Source organism: Leptonychotes weddellii, chromosome 7 (genome assembly GCF_054177405.1).
Source record: "Leptonychotes weddellii isolate Sample4059 chromosome 7, ASM5417740v2, whole genome shotgun sequence".
Classification (NCBI taxonomy): Eukaryota; Metazoa; Chordata; class Mammalia; order Carnivora; family Phocidae; genus Leptonychotes; species Leptonychotes weddellii.
Window position 1 is genome coordinate 77,604,612 of NC_138375.1, and position 17,679 is coordinate 77,622,290.

At 38.3% G+C, this 17,679-nt stretch overlaps 1 protein-coding gene across 3 annotated transcripts in view; it reads right to left on the reverse strand.

Annotated features, from left to right (window-relative positions):
• Nucleotides 1-17,679, reverse strand: part of LOC115943757 (uncharacterized) — a 61,399-nt gene that overhangs the window by 7,142 nt on the left and 36,578 nt on the right. For 2 of the 3 annotated variants that reach the window (XR_014147066.1, XM_081826578.1), the window contains exons 3-5: nucleotides 11,576-11,663; nucleotides 7,580-7,670; nucleotides 6,787-6,843 (exon numbers count right to left, since the gene is read on the reverse strand). Coding sequence is in view for 2 of the 3 variants with exons in the window: in XM_081826578.1 (XP_081682704.1) it covers nucleotides 6,831-6,843; nucleotides 7,580-7,670; nucleotides 11,576-11,663 (192 nt within the window). In the remaining variant the exon portion in view is untranslated. The remainder of the gene's footprint in view (nucleotides 1-6,786; nucleotides 6,844-7,579; nucleotides 7,671-11,575; nucleotides 11,664-17,679) is intronic. The other variant, XM_081826579.1, reaches the window with a different exon arrangement.

Here is a 17,679-nt window from a genome sequence, read left to right on the forward strand (position 1 = left end):
TGGGCAGAGATGAGTGTTCTAGAGGGGAGGGGGGTGGGAGGTGGGTTAACCTGGTGATGGGTATTAAAGAGGGCATGTACTGCATGGAGCACTGGGTGTTATATGCAAACAGTGAATCATGGATCACTACATCAAAAACTAATGATGTAATGTATGGTGACTAACATAACATAAAAATAAAAAAAAATTAAATTAAATAAATAAATAAAAATAAAATTTAAAAAATCAACATATTCTTGATTGCCTGAGTTTAAATAAATCATGGCATGATCCTGAGAACTTGGCAAGAACATCAATGATTTTACATCTGGTATCACACACCAGCTGCATGTTGAGGGAATGAAAAGCTTTTCTATTTCTTTACCTTGCTTCATTAGTGAATATGTGGTGATGCATGCATTACCGCGTGTGTGCAGGCTCAGCTCCCCATATGGAGAGGCGTCCAGCAATGTCACAAAACTCATGCATCATTTGCTATGATGTTGAATTTTTGAAAATAATAAGATGATATTTTTACTGAAATCTTTTTATCTATGAATGGACATATGTTTTTTGTTGATAAAGCTATATACTTAATGTATATTGATAGAACCTGTTGCAAAAATCTCTAATGGAGAAATAACTTTAGCTGTCACAGTTGAACATATGTACAGTATGGTACCCATCTTCAAATCATCATACAGTAAAAAACAATAATTTCCTTGCCAAATCTATGTCCAACACATTTTCTACTTAGTTCTTGACAACTATACTTCTTACTGGAAAAATATCTGCACTGCGAGCTTTGTGGTTATCTAATTAAAGAAATCTTTATCTGTCCTCACTCTCATCACAGTTACTTGCCTTATGTTTGCATATTGTAAGTTTAACAAACACCTCTTCTTTTTTTTTTTTTTAAGATTTTATTTATTTATTCGAGAGAGAGAGACTGAGAGAGAGAGAGAGAGCATGAAAGGGGGGAGGGTCGGAGGGAGAAGCAGACTCCCTGCCGAGCAGGGAGCCCGATGCGGGACTCGATCCCGGGACTCCAGGATCATGACCCGAGCCGAAGGCAGTCGCCCAACCAACTGAGCCACCCAGGCGCCCCAACAAACACCTCTTCTTATTAGTTATCTATTGCTGGGCAACAAATTACCCCAAAATTTAATGGCTTAAAACAACAACTTATTGTCTTGAGCTTTCTTTGGGTCAGGAAGTTAAGAGTGGCTTGGCTGGGCACTTATGGCTCAGAATTTCTCATGAGGTTGCCGTTCAGGTGCCAGAGCTGCATTTGTCTTAAGGTTTGACTGTGGCTGAAGGATCCACTTCCAAGACGGCTCACTCAGGTGACTGGCAAGTTGTCGTTGACTCTTGTGGCAAGACACTATCTGTCCTTTTAATGTAGAACTCTCTAGAAGGCTCTTAAATGTCCTTATTACATGACATCTGAATTTGTCCAGAGTGACTGACCCAAGAGAACAAGGCAGAAGGGGCACCTTCCTTTACAACCATGCCATGAAAGTCATGCGCTGGCACCGCCACAATAGTCTATTATTGGCCACACTACCAACTGGCACAATATAGAAGGGGACTGCACAAGGTCCTAAATATCACAGGTAAAAATCTTTGAGGGCCATCATGAAGGCTGGCTACCATACTCCTAAATAGTTGGGTTTTTTTTCAAATTTGTAAGTTTTTACCGTACATACACTTCTATTTGGTTGAAATCTGATTTTGCACACGTTCCACTTTTCTGTCTTGGCAGAACATTAAAACATCAGCATGAAAGTAAAAATAGAGGTTCTCAACCATAATAACTTATCAATCTAAAAATTATAAGCCCATCCATATTTAAATAAAGAAAAGCATTTTTCTGATCTAACAGCAAAGCTCTTTGTAATCCACTGAAAGCACTTGCCTAATAATAAAACAAAAATCACTTTAAATCATTGGTTAAAATTATATAGATCAGGAAACTAATTACTGGAAGAGATTTCACTGTTTCATCTTATTCAATATTCTGAGGTAATACCAATCATTAATCTCAAAATAAAGTACTTTTTTTAAACAAAATAAAACTTCTGCATATTTCAAGTTTCAAAACTTCTGAAAGCCTTTAATTAATGATACCTTAAAAGAAGAAAATTATTTTTATGGGTTTTTAAAGCAATGAAAAGGAAATATTTATGCAGAACTTATCACTAAGCTATTTACAGAATCTTTAACTTGGTACCTGCTTTATTGATTCAACAAATATATCTGAGCACCTTTTGCTTTGAGATACTCTGGGGATATATCAAAATCTAAGCCAAGGCCATTGCCCTCAAGGAGTTACACCTTGTTAGGCTGACAAGACAGGTTAACACATACTTTAATGCTAAACATTGTACACTAAGTTTCATAAGAGAAGGGAAAAGTGCACTATGAGTTAGAAGAGGGAGAAATCAATTTTAATTGGCAAACCCAGCAAAGCATATGGAAAATAGTCATTTGAAGCAACTCTTGAAGAATGAGTAGTAGAGTGGTTACTACAATGAAAGGAGCAGCAAAATCAAAGTGTAAATGGAGGAAACCATGAAGTACATGATTCATACACCACGCCTTCCCCATTGTAGGCACATTCTCCAAATATTCTTCTATTCCACATTCCCACATTCTCCATATTTCAAGGTGAGAGTCAAAGTAGATTCTGCTGCTCTGATGACTATGTCCTACTCCTCTTCCATCCTTCATCCAGTGCAACACTGTCATTACCTTCTACTGGCTTTTTGGTTCACATTTTCGGAGTCTGGTTTTCCTGACATTCCATCCATACTATAATTCACACACTATACTTTCAGTAAGTTCTTTTTTTTTTTTTTTTTGCTGTAATTAACCAGTGAGGGTTTCTATATAAGATTTAAAATTTTAACTATTCTGATACAGCTACTGTGTCAGATTGCATTTTCCAAAATGACCACAAAAATAGCCTGAGCTGAGGTCTTAGCACTAGCCACCTTCTGACTGCCACCAAAAGACTGATCTCTAGTGAGAACTGCCTAGTCGAGCCCAGTCCACCCCAGAACCATCAGAGGTAATAATGAATGCGTTGTTGTTTTTTTAAGCCATAATGCCTTGGAGTGATTTGTTTCAGAACGGTAAATACTGAGGAGAGATTTTGATACCCAGAAGTGGGGCACTGCCATAACACAATCCTACCACATGTAGCATTACCTATAGGACCAGGTTGCAAGCAGAAAGTGGGATGATATTAAGGAGATTGTTAGTAGAAACCTAAAGAGCCTCCATGAAAGTATTATGGAAGCCTAGAGGGCTTCAAGGGGGCTGTCAGCGAGGGCTCAGGCAAAATAAGGGAAATATCATTGGAAGCAGTAGGAAAGAGCTCCCTTGTTATGTAGAGGGGAAAGTATTGCAGCACTGTAGTCTGTGGTCATGTGGAAAATAGGAAATGTACCTAATGAACTCCAAGATCTAGCTAATGGAGCTTTTCAGGCAGAATACTGAAATTGCCACCTGGCTTCTTCTCAATGCCTATGATAAAATGCAAAAGACAGAGATAAGCTAAAGAATGAACTGTTGAACAGAGGAGCCAAGACTTGCTGGGCTTGAAAATAAAACTATTTCATATTCTCAGCCTCTCTAAATGGCAAATGATTCTAAAATTAGAAGTACTTCCTGGGCAGGGATGAAATCCAGTACACTATCAGGAAAACAGGGTCGAAAAATGAAACTGAGGACTTGGTGGTAAGTTCTTTATTTATATTTTTAGAAAGATCTAAGGTGGTACCTCGCAGAACCTTCCAATCAGACCAAAACCTTTTCAAGAACTGTGGGAGTGTTCTCTGCACATCTTCTCAGTAAAATATTGGGCCTTTAAGAATCTTAAAGGATATTGTCCCACAGCAGTGTCATCCTGAGCCCAAGGTAAAGAAGTGCTTAGCTTGAAGAAACAGAATTATAAAGTGATACATTTAAACACACAATGTTTTTCTTTTTTTTTTTTTTTAAAGATTTATTTATTCATTTGAGAGAGCGAGAATGAGAGAGAGTACATGAGAGGGGCGAGGGTCAGAGGGAGAAGCAGACCCCCCGCTGAGCAGGGAGCCTGATGCGGGACTCGATCCCGGGACTCCAGGATCATGACCTGAGCCGAAGGCAGTCGCTTAACCAACTGAGCCACCCAGGCGCCCCAAACACACAATGTTTTTAAGAGAATTATTCTGGTGGAACCACAGCCACGCTGGACTAGATAGGACAAACACTAAATATTAAGTAAAAAGAGGACTTTGAACCTGTACTATTTAGCAGGCAAGAAGCAGGCTGAAAAGGCTATTGCATTGCAAACTCAGGATTTCTTACCGGGAAAAAAAAAAAGGACGACTTTGAGGGCAGAACCAAAGGCCCAGAGGGTAGGACCAATAGCCATGACTAATACCTACCAGGCAAGTGGACGGAGCCCTAATCCAAGCTCTGGACACAGGCTAGGAATCAGTGACTGCTTTACCTCTCTTGTTTTTTTTTTTTTTTTTTTAAAGATTTTATTTATTTATTCATGAGAGACAGAGAGAGAGAGGCAGAGGGAGAAGCAGGCTCCCAAGGAGCAGGGAGCCCGATGCGGGACTCGATCCCAGGACCCTGGGATCATGACCTGAGCCGAAGGCAGACGCTTAACCATCTGAGCCACCCAGGTGCCCTCTTGTTTTATCCTCAAGAAACTCTGCCACAGTTGTATGTTGGGGTGTGGGAGGAAGATAGGTCTCTTCAGTTCATAGGAGTTCAAATTGAGAGGAATGGGACACGAGAAGGTGTACCCCAACAACCACATTTAAGAAGACTCACTTGCCCCTGGGCCTGATTTTGATGACAAGATCCTGGACTTTGAGCAAATACCATAATGGAATGAGACTCAATGGAAGGGGAAGGGATAGACCCTCAGATACCATTCATTGGCGAGAGTATATGTCTCCTCCTCCTTGAATCTGGGCAGGCCTATGGTTGCAGCAGAAATGATGTGACTTCAAAAAGACAAGTTATAAGAGGTAATACAGTTTCCACCAGAGCCCCTCGGGACACTTCCTCTTGGAATCAGTCACCATATCCCAAGGAAGAGGGAAGACCTCATTGAGAACCACATGAAGGTGTTCTAGCCAACATCCCCAGCTGAGGTCACAGCCGAGAGCCAGCATCAACCTCCAGACAAGTGAGCGAGTGAGCCTGGGGATGATCCAGCCCCAGCCACTATCTGATTATACCACTGAATATTGATCCCAGGTACAAATTACCTAGCTGAATCCAATTAACCACAGAATCATAAGAAACAAATATAAAATAAGTCCTGTTGCTTTAAGCCACTAAGTTTTAGGACAATTCATTATGTAGTAATAGATAATTAGAACAGTTATCTATTAAAGAAATTATTTATTTTAATCCTTAACAATGCCAAAAGGATTGACAATATTATAAACTAGGTTTTGTTTCTACAAGTATTTTTTAAAGTAATGTTTTTCTCTTATATAAAAGTTTCTTTTAAGGTGATGTCTTTCTTCTTTTATATAAAAGTATGTGAAGTCTCGGGGGCGCTTGGGTGGCTGTCAGTTAAGCATCCACCTTTGGCTCAGGTCATGATCTTGGGGTCCTGGGATCTAGTCCCACATCGGGCTCCCTGCTCAGCAAGGAGTCTGCTTCTCCCTCTACCCCTCCCCCCTGCTCTCTCTCTCTCTCTCAAATAAATAAAATCTTTAAAAAAAAGAACAGCCTCTTTAAAAAAAAAAAAAAGAAGTATGTGAAGTCCCTTGTAGCCAATGTATGTTACTCTTTGTCTGCACACCCTATCCTCCAGTTCAGATTGGTCCATGAGTGGTTCCCATTATTCAGGGAATACCATTTGGCCCACCATAGTGAGACAATCTATCCATAGAATGAACTAGTTAGGTATAAGGTAAATTGCTGTAACAAAGACTCTCCAAAATATAGTTAGAGAAGCTAAGAAGATTATTCACTCTCATTTAACAGTCCAGAAGTGAGCATTTCAGGGCCAGCAAAGGGGCTCTGCTTACAAGTTTACCCAGGGAGGCAGTCTTTTCATGCTGTTCGTCTTCCAGAGACCTCCTAGGATTATTTATCTTCATCTGCAGGGTCAACACCACTCCCTAGCACCACATTTACATTGCCATTGGCAGTAAGGAGGAGAGAGAGCAGAATGGATGACAAAAAACTTCTTTATTAAAATAGATTCCAGAACTTCCACCCCCATTATTTCTGCTGTCCTCCCATTGGCCAAAACTTAGAGCCACCCTTAGCTGTAAGGAAGGCTAGGAAATATAAACTGTAGTTGAGCAGCTATCTACTTAGTTTTGGTACAAAGATTCTAAAGAAAGCCCTATGATCCCTGCTTCTTGGTATTCACACCCTTGTATAATCCCCTCCCCTCGAGTGTGAATAGGACCTGTGACTTGCTTCTAACCAGTAGAATATGGTAAAGGTAATGGGATGTACATGATTACATTGCTTAAGACTGTAGTGTCCATTTTAATAGAAGATGCTTTCCCTTGCTGCCTTCCAAGATGCAAGCTGCCATGTTGTAGGTCACATATAGAGAGGGCCATATAGAGAAGGCCACACAACAAGGAAGTGAGGGCAGTGCCTGTCCAACAACCAGCATGGAAGTGAATGCTACCAAAGACCACAAAATCTAATAGGTCAGAAGACAGAGTGGTTCCACCCTTCAACAAGAGAGCAACAACAACATTGGTACCAGAGGGCAAACTTAAGGCATTTAGTGAGAGAGAACAATGACAGGGAACCAACCACTTAGTCAGCCTGGTCAGCCCAAGTCAAAGGTCAAATTACAATTAGTAGGTGCACCTGCAATCAATATAAAAAAATTATAGTATAAATCAGATGCTAAAGAATGCCACAGTAGCTTACCGTAATGTGACTATTGCACAGTAGGGACAGACAAATCCACAAATCTGACTCCCCAGAACAATGACTGGATAAACAATGTTAACATTTTTTTCCAGTGACTCTCTCCTATTTGTGGAGTAAGCTGACCGACCCCTTTTGATTGGCACATTCTTTTCTATATGTTCTTGCAATCTGAATGTGCCAGGTAAGGCCACAATGCAATTATACAGATTGGATGGATTATACAGTGTAGAGTGACTACATATAACTTGACAACATTGACTTTCATGTGGATTTCACATATTTGTATATTTATTATGAAATTTATCTGACCAGATGGAAGTCATGTGTTTTGAGGAAAGGGTACCTTTTGTAGTAATTCCATAGAACTCTACAGATGGTTTGAGCAGTTGACTGAGGAGAACATTTTCTAAAATGCATTCAAAATTTACTAAATAGACATACTCTATCTGACAAAAAGAAAGGCAAAAAAAAAGTGTACTTATGACATTAAGAGAGGGGAGTGAGGAAATGCCTTTTGGGAGGTGACCCACTTGGATATTATCTTATTTTATTTCAATCATTTACTTTCTTATCAACCCTCAGCCTCAACTTAGGACCCCACTCTGGTCCAGAGTCTCAGATCCCCTCCTGAAGATTTTCCACCTATCCCCAAATATAAGAAGTCCCATACCACTGTCCTTTTCTGTGCCTTGTGAACTTTGATGTCTCCAGTTTCAGCCTGATTTTAATGCTTTTTTTCTCTGCTCCAGCTTCTGCCTTCCCTGAAAAAGAAGAGTGGTGGACTTTGATCCCATGAGCACAAGGAAGAAAGTAGGTGACACAATTCCATATCAATCTTTCTACAAATGGCTGCAATACATTTCCTCCTGAATTATCTAAAGGCAAACACCACCTCCAACGCCAAGTGTGTTAGTTCCCTAGGGTTTCCATGACAAATTACCACAAACTTGGATGGCTTAAAACAACAGAAATTTATTGTCTCACCTTTCTGGAAGCTAAAAGAAATTAAAATGTCAGCACAACCATGCTCCCTCTGAAAGTTCTAGGGGAGGATCCTTCCTTGCCTCTTCCTAGAGCTCACTCGGATTTCTGCCTCCATAATCACAGGGCATTCTTCTGAGTCTGTGTTCTAGTTCCCTACTTGTCATAAGGACTTTGGTCATTTGATTAGGGCCCATTCTGAGTAGTCTGCCCATAGGTGTTTATTTAGAGGATCAATAGTGCTATAGATTAGAGAGTGCACAGCAACCAGCATATAGTAAGTACTCAATAGCTGAAGCAATGATAGAGAGAAGGTTCATTTGAGGCCTCATCCAAATCTGAGATTCTGTAATTTTAGAAGGGGTCTATTTAGAAGGTAGTCATTTAGTAGTCCTAACATTTTAGGACCTTAGTATTTTGATTAATAATATTATTACTACTTGGGATGCCTGGCTGGCTCGGTTGGTTAAGCGGCTGCCTTCAGCTCAGGTCCTGATCCCAGGGTCCTGGGATCGAGTCCCACATAGGTAGAAAAAAATAATAATGCTATTACTACCAACAATAATAGCTGCCAACCAATTGAAAACTAGTATTTCTAAGGTTTTATACTAAGTGCCTTACTGTTGTCTCAAGTAAATATACCTCTATGAGGTAACTATTATCATTCCCAATTTATAAGTGAGGAAACGGAAGGCTCAGCCAGGTTACTTGATATATGCAAGGTCATACAGCTAATAAAATACAAAACCAAGATTCAATCCAAATCTGTCTGGCTCTAAAGTCGTATTTACCACTCATTACATTATTTCAAAATAGATGATGACACTTCAGAGACATAATACCAAATGGATAATAATTTTCAAGTAAGGTAGAGACACAGATGTCCTCAAGGATAGATATTTACATTTTTCACTTAAATCAAGGAGATACTATTGCTCTTCCTTGATGAGGTCTCATGAAAGAAAGACACCACATGGTTAGATCAGAAGAGTATTTGACTTTTGCTGAGCTCCATCCTTGGGAACAAAACCCAAGAAATAAGCGCACTGAGGCTTCCATCCACCACTTTAAAGAGAATTTGAAACTATGGACTAGACATAACTGCTAGGAGAATTTGCAAACTTTGGAACTTTCTCCAGTATATATATTTCATTAAACTCTTTTTTTTTCCCCAAAATGATTACCTGAAACTCATAAAGAGAAAAGGACTTGGGTGCTTATCTTCATGTATAATAAAGAAAAGAGAGCTACTTTTTTTTTTTAACCAACCACGCCACATGGAGAAAATAGCCCAAGTTAAGTGGCTAAGCTTTGTAGCAAAATAGAAAGAATCTGGGTGACCTGGAGCTGGTTGGAGCCTGTTTCAGCAAACAAAACATTTCACTGTCTCCCCTGGGACACAAAGATGACTGACCAAGGGACAGGCACTCAGAGTTGCACAGTAGGAGTGGTTCTCAAAATGTGGCTCCCAGGCCAAAACTTTACCGTCACCTGGGAACTCATGTGATACGCAAATGGTGCAGCCCCATTCCTGACCTACTGAATCAAAACCTCTGGGGATGAGGCCCAACCATCTGTATTTTAACAAGCCTCCAGATGATTCTGATAGACACTAAAGTTTGCAAGCCATTGCACTAGGGAAGAAGATTTGGCTCATTATAGAATTTCACCTCAGGAGGTACTGTTCTCCTGATGCAAGGTAAAAACAAAAACAAGTTGATTAGAAAGTAGCTGTGCTGTGAAAGCTAGAGAAAATGATTCATTTCTTCAATATTCACCAATAGAAAGTATCACCAAAGAAGCAAGGCAAATAATCCATTGAATGATCATGAGTCATCACTCTCCATAGCATCTACCCTCCATGAATATGGCTACACAATCCACATTTGTTTGCTGACAATTTTACTTGCTAACCAAAACCAAGAATAGTTACTATAAATGATATAAAAATAGGACTTAAAATTAGTGAAACTTACCATATCAGTTAGCAATGAATTTGGCTGAAAACAACATATGCCTAAGATAAACACATATTCATTCCAGTCAGGCACATTAAAGAGAAAAAAATGAAAATTTAAAAAAAAATCCAGACTCTAGTTATCAGTGGAATATCAGGCACTGATGTCCTAAAAGGAAAGGTTCATTATTCATATATACTCATGAACTTGTTTAAAATGTGACAAATCCTACTGCTCAGTACACTGGGAAATGTTTGTACATTCTAATGAGTTGGAAAAATGAAGAAAAAACAGTATACAAGATCACACCCAAACCCATCTGAAACCATGATGTTTTGCTTCCCAGATTTCAATACATGAATTTTTAAATTTACATTTCTCATAACAAATAACCAATGTCCTTATCATTGTATCATATAGAACCCATTTTCAAACTTTTTCTTCAGAGATTGAGTACATCAAAAAAGGAAGAAATATTTTAAAATAAACCTTTTTATTGAAGAAAAAGAAATGCAAGACCTCTTACCATGAAGATAAATCCCATGAGGCTGCATAAAGAAAGGTAGCTAAGCCATAGATAAAAGCAAATTCCCAGCTGCAAAACATTACACAAATGTCAATGATGCTGGACTGATGCCAAAACTCAGTGAGAGGAACTGAGAACAGGAGTCACATAGGTTTACGCAGTGAGGGAAGGGGAAGCCGTCCAGGAATTCTATCTGCCATAACTATAGTAGGTAAGAGCAGACAATCCTTATCTTCAAGTGCTTAAAATTTTTCTCTACTCCAACAATGATAACCCAGAGAAGATACTGATGTTGATGGGGAAGGCAGGAGACGACACGAGAGCAGCAAATTTTTTCAGTTTAGTTCATACAGTTCTCCTTCCAACCTTGCTGTATTCAGAGACACCTAATTAAATTACCATATGTTTTGAAAAGAACATTTTTTCACTGCATCTAAAACAAACATATGGTGAAATATTTTTTTCAGTATTATCTTTTAAATAAAGTGAAGAAGAATTGACATAGTATATAATACTTCTAATATATAAGAAGTTTGAAGACCTTTGAGATCTAACATCAGAATAGATGGATTAATAATTTTCTTGACATATTTTTGCATGTTTGATTAATTAATTGGTGTCTTGAGACTATGTCATTTTATATCAAGATTTGAATGTACATGGGTTAATTTAGTAATGGATATCATTTTAATTGGATTCAAAATTGGGGTATATGTCTCTGAGGATCTTAACTGGTCAGGGTAGTCAAAAGTATTAATTAATGCACTTCAGAATATTAACTTATTTTCTGAATGCCTTATGGTCCTCCTGAGCTCATAAAGTTTTCCTCTCAACACAAACTCATGCCCATACATTTGGGTGTTATAAAAGATTAGTCAAATGTAAAATTACAAAAGCAAAGCAAAAAAAAAAAATCATCATAGACCTTCTGTTACTGATTTTTAAATTAGTTTACCAAAAATGCACTTGCAGTATCTAGAAAAAATTCCACTGTGTGTTTCTTGGATGCCCACATCTACTTTCTATCAAATAGCAATGCATCAGCCAGTGTTATCAAATTAAGCCATTGAAGCAATGACTTCTGTCAATCTTTTTGGAAATATATGTGTCACAATAACATGGCAAGTAGTTTGGTGGTCAGAAAACATGAGATTAGTTGTGGCTCTTTCAATCACTATTTTTGCAACCCTGACCGAGTTACCTTGTCTTTCTGTATCCAGTGCCCTTATTTGTAAAATGCTGCTCACTCTCACACTGCCATGGCTCATTAGAGTCTGGGTCTTTGAAGCCTGCAGAGAGAACAGATTGGACCTATTTGCTAACACTGTCATGCTCACTGCCCACCAATCACTTACGGACACCAAATGGCAGGTATTGCACATCCCACCATTTGCAGATGTGAGATTTAGAAAAACTTAGTATTAAAATTTCACCCAAAATAGCAATTTTTTTAGATGAAGAAAGAAAAGCTTGAAAACAATATTTACAGTTCTGTTTCTGTCCCCAAATTCTTTGCATGTTCTTACATGATTATGGGAATAATATTTTAAAAGGTCAAAAAGGATGCAAACCAAATTCTAACCATGCTTGCCATTCAAGGGGAGAATGGGATGGAGAAAGTTAGAGGGGGGAAAATGTGAAGAGAGATGTTGACTTTTTCCTCTGAATAGTTGTGTATATTGTTAAATTTTTACAATGGGCATATATTCATATATCATGTGCAAGTGTTTTAAAAGATAAGGTTTATAGTTTTTAATACACAGAACACTAACTTATTGAATGTCAGAAATCTAAGAAACAAATCTCATACACAAAGGATTTCCTTAAGCAATTGTATGGTCTTATCTAAAACACAACCTCCCCAACCACACCCACACCCACTCAAAAAAAAAACTTCAAGAACTATGATAATTTGTTTTTAAAAAGTCACTAAAAAGTAATAAAAGATATAACACAAAATAATTCCTATTTTAAGTTTTACTCTTGGTTTGCTTGACTTGCTGTCGCCTCTGGCTGGGCCTCTCCTGGAACTACAGTATCAAACAATAGCTCTTTCGAGTGATAGATGAAGCATTATGAATTCTCTAAGAACAAAAGAGAGGCTATATAATTTGCCAAAGCAAAAAACGATGTTTGTCTTCTGAAGTAAGGGCATATCAGCACCAAGTTCTACGGGGTATATATATATATATACCCCTAGACATATAGCACGCAAAAATACATATGTATATTAATACAATTTGCACAAGATAATAACCTGACACCTTGGCATCAACACAAATGTTCTAAACTAGGTAAGAATATTTAGCTACCATTGATTGAAGACTATGCTGGCCACTTAAATACATTGTCATTTACCCTAAAACTTAGTAGGTAGGTATTATGGCCTGAACTATAATCCACCCCAAATTTATATGTTGAAGTCCCAACCCCCAGTACCTCAGAATGTGACTCTATTTGAATCTAGGGTCTAAAGTGGTAATTAAGGTAAAAGTGAGTGGGTGGTCCCTAATCCAATATGACTAATGTCCTTATAAAGAGAGGAGATTTAGGACACAGACACATAGAAGCAACAGCTTGTGAAGAATTTGGAGGACAACCATCTAAAAGCCAAGGAGAAAGCCTTAACTTGGATTTCCAAACTCTAGAATTGTGAGGAAAATCAATTCCTGTTCTTTAAGCACCCAGTCTGTGATAGTTTGTTATGGCAGCTTTAGCAAACTAATACAGTAGGTTAGTTAGTTTATCCTACTACCTGATTCTTTTGAGATTTATTCAAGTCCAGGTAGTGTGCCCCAAAGAACTTGTAATGGATATCTGTTTTGGTAACAGTACCCTATTCTTTCTAAGGGTTTCTATTCCATGGAGTTCTGATGGGTCTACAATAAGGGGTGAGCACATGATAAAGACTATGACATCCTAAGATTCCTTCCCACTGCAACTGGCCCAGGGGGAACTTCTGGCCCAAGTTTTCAATCAGCCTTTCTCTCTCAGGATCTAAAACTTGAGTAGAGTCATACAGGATAGAAGGAATTTTAGGCGTAGTGCCCTAAACAGACTCTCCATGAGTTTTTACCATAGAGATCCCTGGGGCCACCCTGATTGTTGACCTTCCCAAGGCCTTACATTTTCAACCCTTTCTCTGCTGCTGAGTCAATTCATTTCTTTTGCCCTAAACTCACTAGAGATAGTCTTTGTTCCTTGAAGCTAAAAACACCTCAGTGATACACATATTATTTTGTACAACCAAGTCTCTCACATGGTAGTCTCTTAATAAATGAGTTAATTGTATAGTCCTGGGTCCCTTAAGGAAAAATGTTTGAAAATGTCTTGCAAAATAGAACTCTTCATCACACCTATCCAATGTGGGTAGGTGGCAATGCCATTTCACGGATGAAAAGGGTCAAAGAACAGATAGTAACATACAAACAGACCTTGGCAACATATCAAACAGAACTTACTAAGAAAATTAGGGGCAAGAAGAAAGAGTACATGGAATTCTGCATTGAACTGCAGAAGTATAGAATTTGCTCAACAATCAGGTTGGAATTTGTACCTGCAGCACACTATGACACAGCTAACCAGGAGCTGGAGAGTGAATGAGTGCCAGAGTTTTGCAATGGTAACTTTGCCCTACTGAACCCTCACCCACCAAAATCTGATGGTTTCCACAGAGAATCTACTTTGTTACTAATGTGACTTAATATTGTGATTTGGTAATACAAATTTAAAATCACTTTCAATAGTTGTGTTTCCTGATAACCCTACACAAGTGATATGCAAAAAAATTCTATTTGCCAAAACAATGATTTACCGCAGGGGAAACTCCTTATTCTGCACATATTATTTATATCATTTGCATTTTGTTGGCATAAAGTTGATAAAAAATATATACTCTCCCAATCCCCTATCATTTATAATTTTAAAATTGCCTAGATCCAGATAATACAATTAAATCCCTGAATTAACATAACCCTTTTCTGCTTAAATTTTAAAACATCAATATAGCTTTCATTTACCTTTCCATCCTCCTTCAATATTAGAAATTAAATTTCATTAACTGGCTTTTTTTTAAATACCTGGGAGATTTTTACTTGAGGTCTCTGCTTTTCCTTACCCAAAGAACTACTGCAATAGTTTTCAAAAGCTTTATAAGCCACGATTTAAACTGATTTGATCATTCATGAAACTGGTATCATGCACACTGCCAGCTCGCTACCTTAGTATTAGGATGACCTTTTACATTCCAGTGAAGTAAATCACCTCCTGAGGTAGGTTAACAAATGGAATCAGCAGTAGTCTTATCATATCCTACACCTAAGGAAGTTTGTAGATGTCCCCATTAGTAGCCACAGAGCTAATATTTATTTGCCCAACTACAAATCTACAAATCAAAATCTCTCCTTTCCTCTCCCTTCCTGCATCCTTCCCCCCTCTCTCCCCTCTCATAACCGCTCCCCTGCTTTAGTTTCTGAATGTTTCATTTCAATATTCTGGACCAGTCAATCCCAATTTAGCTTCCAAAGAGAGACAAACACAGGAAGAGAAAACAGTTATGACTTACGAGGTGCTAAAAGCCTCCATGGTGCTTTTTCCTTTATGGAACAGTTAACATCGTCCCCAAATTCCCACACTAATAACCACAGGAGAAGTTCAAGGCCTGGTCTCTCCAGATCAATGCTGTTAAAATACACACAACTGCAGTGCTAAATTAGCACATGAATAGCCATTAACATGGTAGGGGGTCATGTGCTAGGGAAGAATACCCAAACAGTAAGTAGTAATAGACCCAGACATTTAAGCCCTGACACGATCCAGTCAGCAGAAGAACCACAGATTTAAAGACAGGAGTTGGAGTGCCACTGTGGCTCAGTCCTTTAAGTGCCTGCCTTCGGATCCGGTCATGATCCCAGGGTCCTGGGATGGAGCGTAGGGACTCCTGATTCAGCAGGGAGGCTGCTTCTTCCTCTCCCTCAACCCCTCCCCCTCTTCTTGTGCTCTCTTCCCCCCCCCCCCGTTCTCATGTACTCTCTCTCTCAAATAAATAAAATCTTAAAAAAAAAAAAAAAAAGGAGGAAATTAAATGGTATGATCTGTAAGGAGATAAGGAAGTCAGCACATTATAGTAAACTGTCTCAATGAGATCGATAGGGGCAGATTCACATCTGTGTGGTCTATGGAGTTACAAATTTTTTAAAAATAGGACAAAAGTGAGTATTTAGAATGAGAGAAGAAATAACAATTTACTCAGTTTTAAAAGCTGACAAATATGCAGACTTTTAATACTGTTTTTCAACATTTTTAACCTGCATACTCATTGACCACTTCTTCAAATGACAACAGTTAGGTCATATTTTCTATAAGGAGAATAGAAAAGTAATTCAATCTTCTAGTATGGCTGGCAGATTTTTCTTTTTTTTTTTTTAATTAATGATAAATTCTAAAAGTTTCTTTTAATTTCACAATACCTGCTTCTTTTCAAATTCAACAAAGCCTCTCATCAAGTCTTTTTCATATATGATTAGTTTCTGGTTCTATACATTTCAAACATTGTTTCTCATCACTGCCTACATACTTTCAGTGCCAAGAACACGTTCACATGGCAACATGCTCCCGGATCTTGCACCTTCAGATCCAGCTGCCACTGTCAGAAGCAAGTTTCTACAAGGGGACAGCGGCTTTGTTTATGAACCCACACTTTCAACATAGAACACACATCAACAGACTTTGTTACAAAATTTCTCTGCAACCAAGTCATGAGATAAGGAAGCATTTAGAGTATCAGGCAAATCTACACCCACTTTTAATTGTATGTTAAATGGAGTAAATCACATGAATTTGCCGATAATTTCCTCCTCACCAGAGCAGTTGCTTCTTGTGTGATATGGCTTTCTTCCAGCCTTTTTAGATAGCAATGCTGACCAAATTATCCTGTTATTCAGAAAACTCAATGAAACATTAGATCATATTTATTTTCAATAATTAAATTCATACCCAGCTGCTGAACAAGAAAAGCATTCTTTCTAATGCAAACCAAAATCAGTTTTAAAAAGACATTGCTCACAAAGAGTGCATATAATGAACCAGAATATCCTAAATTTACAGCTACACATAGCCATGTAGACAACTATGGATGCATTAATTTGCAGGCAGTAAGGGGAAGTCCTATTCACATTATTTCATTCTTATAAAATGCAATGTTCTACCATAAGCTAAACAGTTTACTAAAGATTTGATAATCATTCCCAAAATGCCTAATATAAAAGCTAGAAACAGTATTTCCATAGATTTAATTGAAAGCATCTATTCACACTATTCTTAGGATGGCTGTGAAATTTCTGATTTGTGTCACAATGACTTTATAAAATTAAAAAGCTATACAGTTTTTTTACTCTGAATTTAATAATTTGCTAAAACATGGAAATCTAACAAAATTTCCTTATCACTCATTTGGTCCTCTAGGAAATTCCCACAGAAAATAAAGGTGAGAAGTCCAAAACAAAATAAATAGGTTTTAAAACTTGCTTTAATTATTAACAACAGTAAAATGTTATTTAAAGGCAACTGTTGTCAATCGTGGATGCATATTAGAATCACCCGGGGAGCTTTTAAAACTCCTGTCCAGATCACACCCCAGATAAATTAGAAATTTCTGTATATAAGATGCAGGCAGCAGTAGTTTTAAAAGTGCCAAGTGATTCTGGTGTGTATTATAAGTTAAGAACAATTGCTTTATAGTATATTCATAATCAGCTGGCAGGCAAGAACAGACAAGAACACATTTAAGGATATTTGCTATGATTTAATTCAGAGGGAAAAGCTGTACAAAGTACCAAAGTCATTTGGTACCCAGCCTTTCCAGACGGCAAGCGATCCTCAAAGCAGGAATAAGAAGGGTAAAGATTACTTCAGTGTGGCTATAAGGCTTTTTGTTAAGACTTCAGAAAAATTACCCCTGTCCACTAGACAAGCAACCTTCCAGGACTAATATGTGCTTTGTCTCACACACCTTGACAGACAGCCAGACAGACAGAGTGCACTGTCTTGTAGAGATCTGTGGGTGTGGCTTTTACCTAATGGAGTGAACCTCAAAAAGATTTACAGAAACTTTTAGGAAAATTGTACTAACAAAAGCCCCACCGGCTTAAACGAAAGGGGACAAAGCAGAAGAGGCCCAAGTGCCACCACTGTTCTACAGAGGGTAGGAAGGCGGCTTAATCTGGCCACTGCCACTTGGGACATGGATGAGGAGGGATGACACAGAGGACAGAACCAGAGAGCTTGTGCCCAGATAGAATTCAGAAT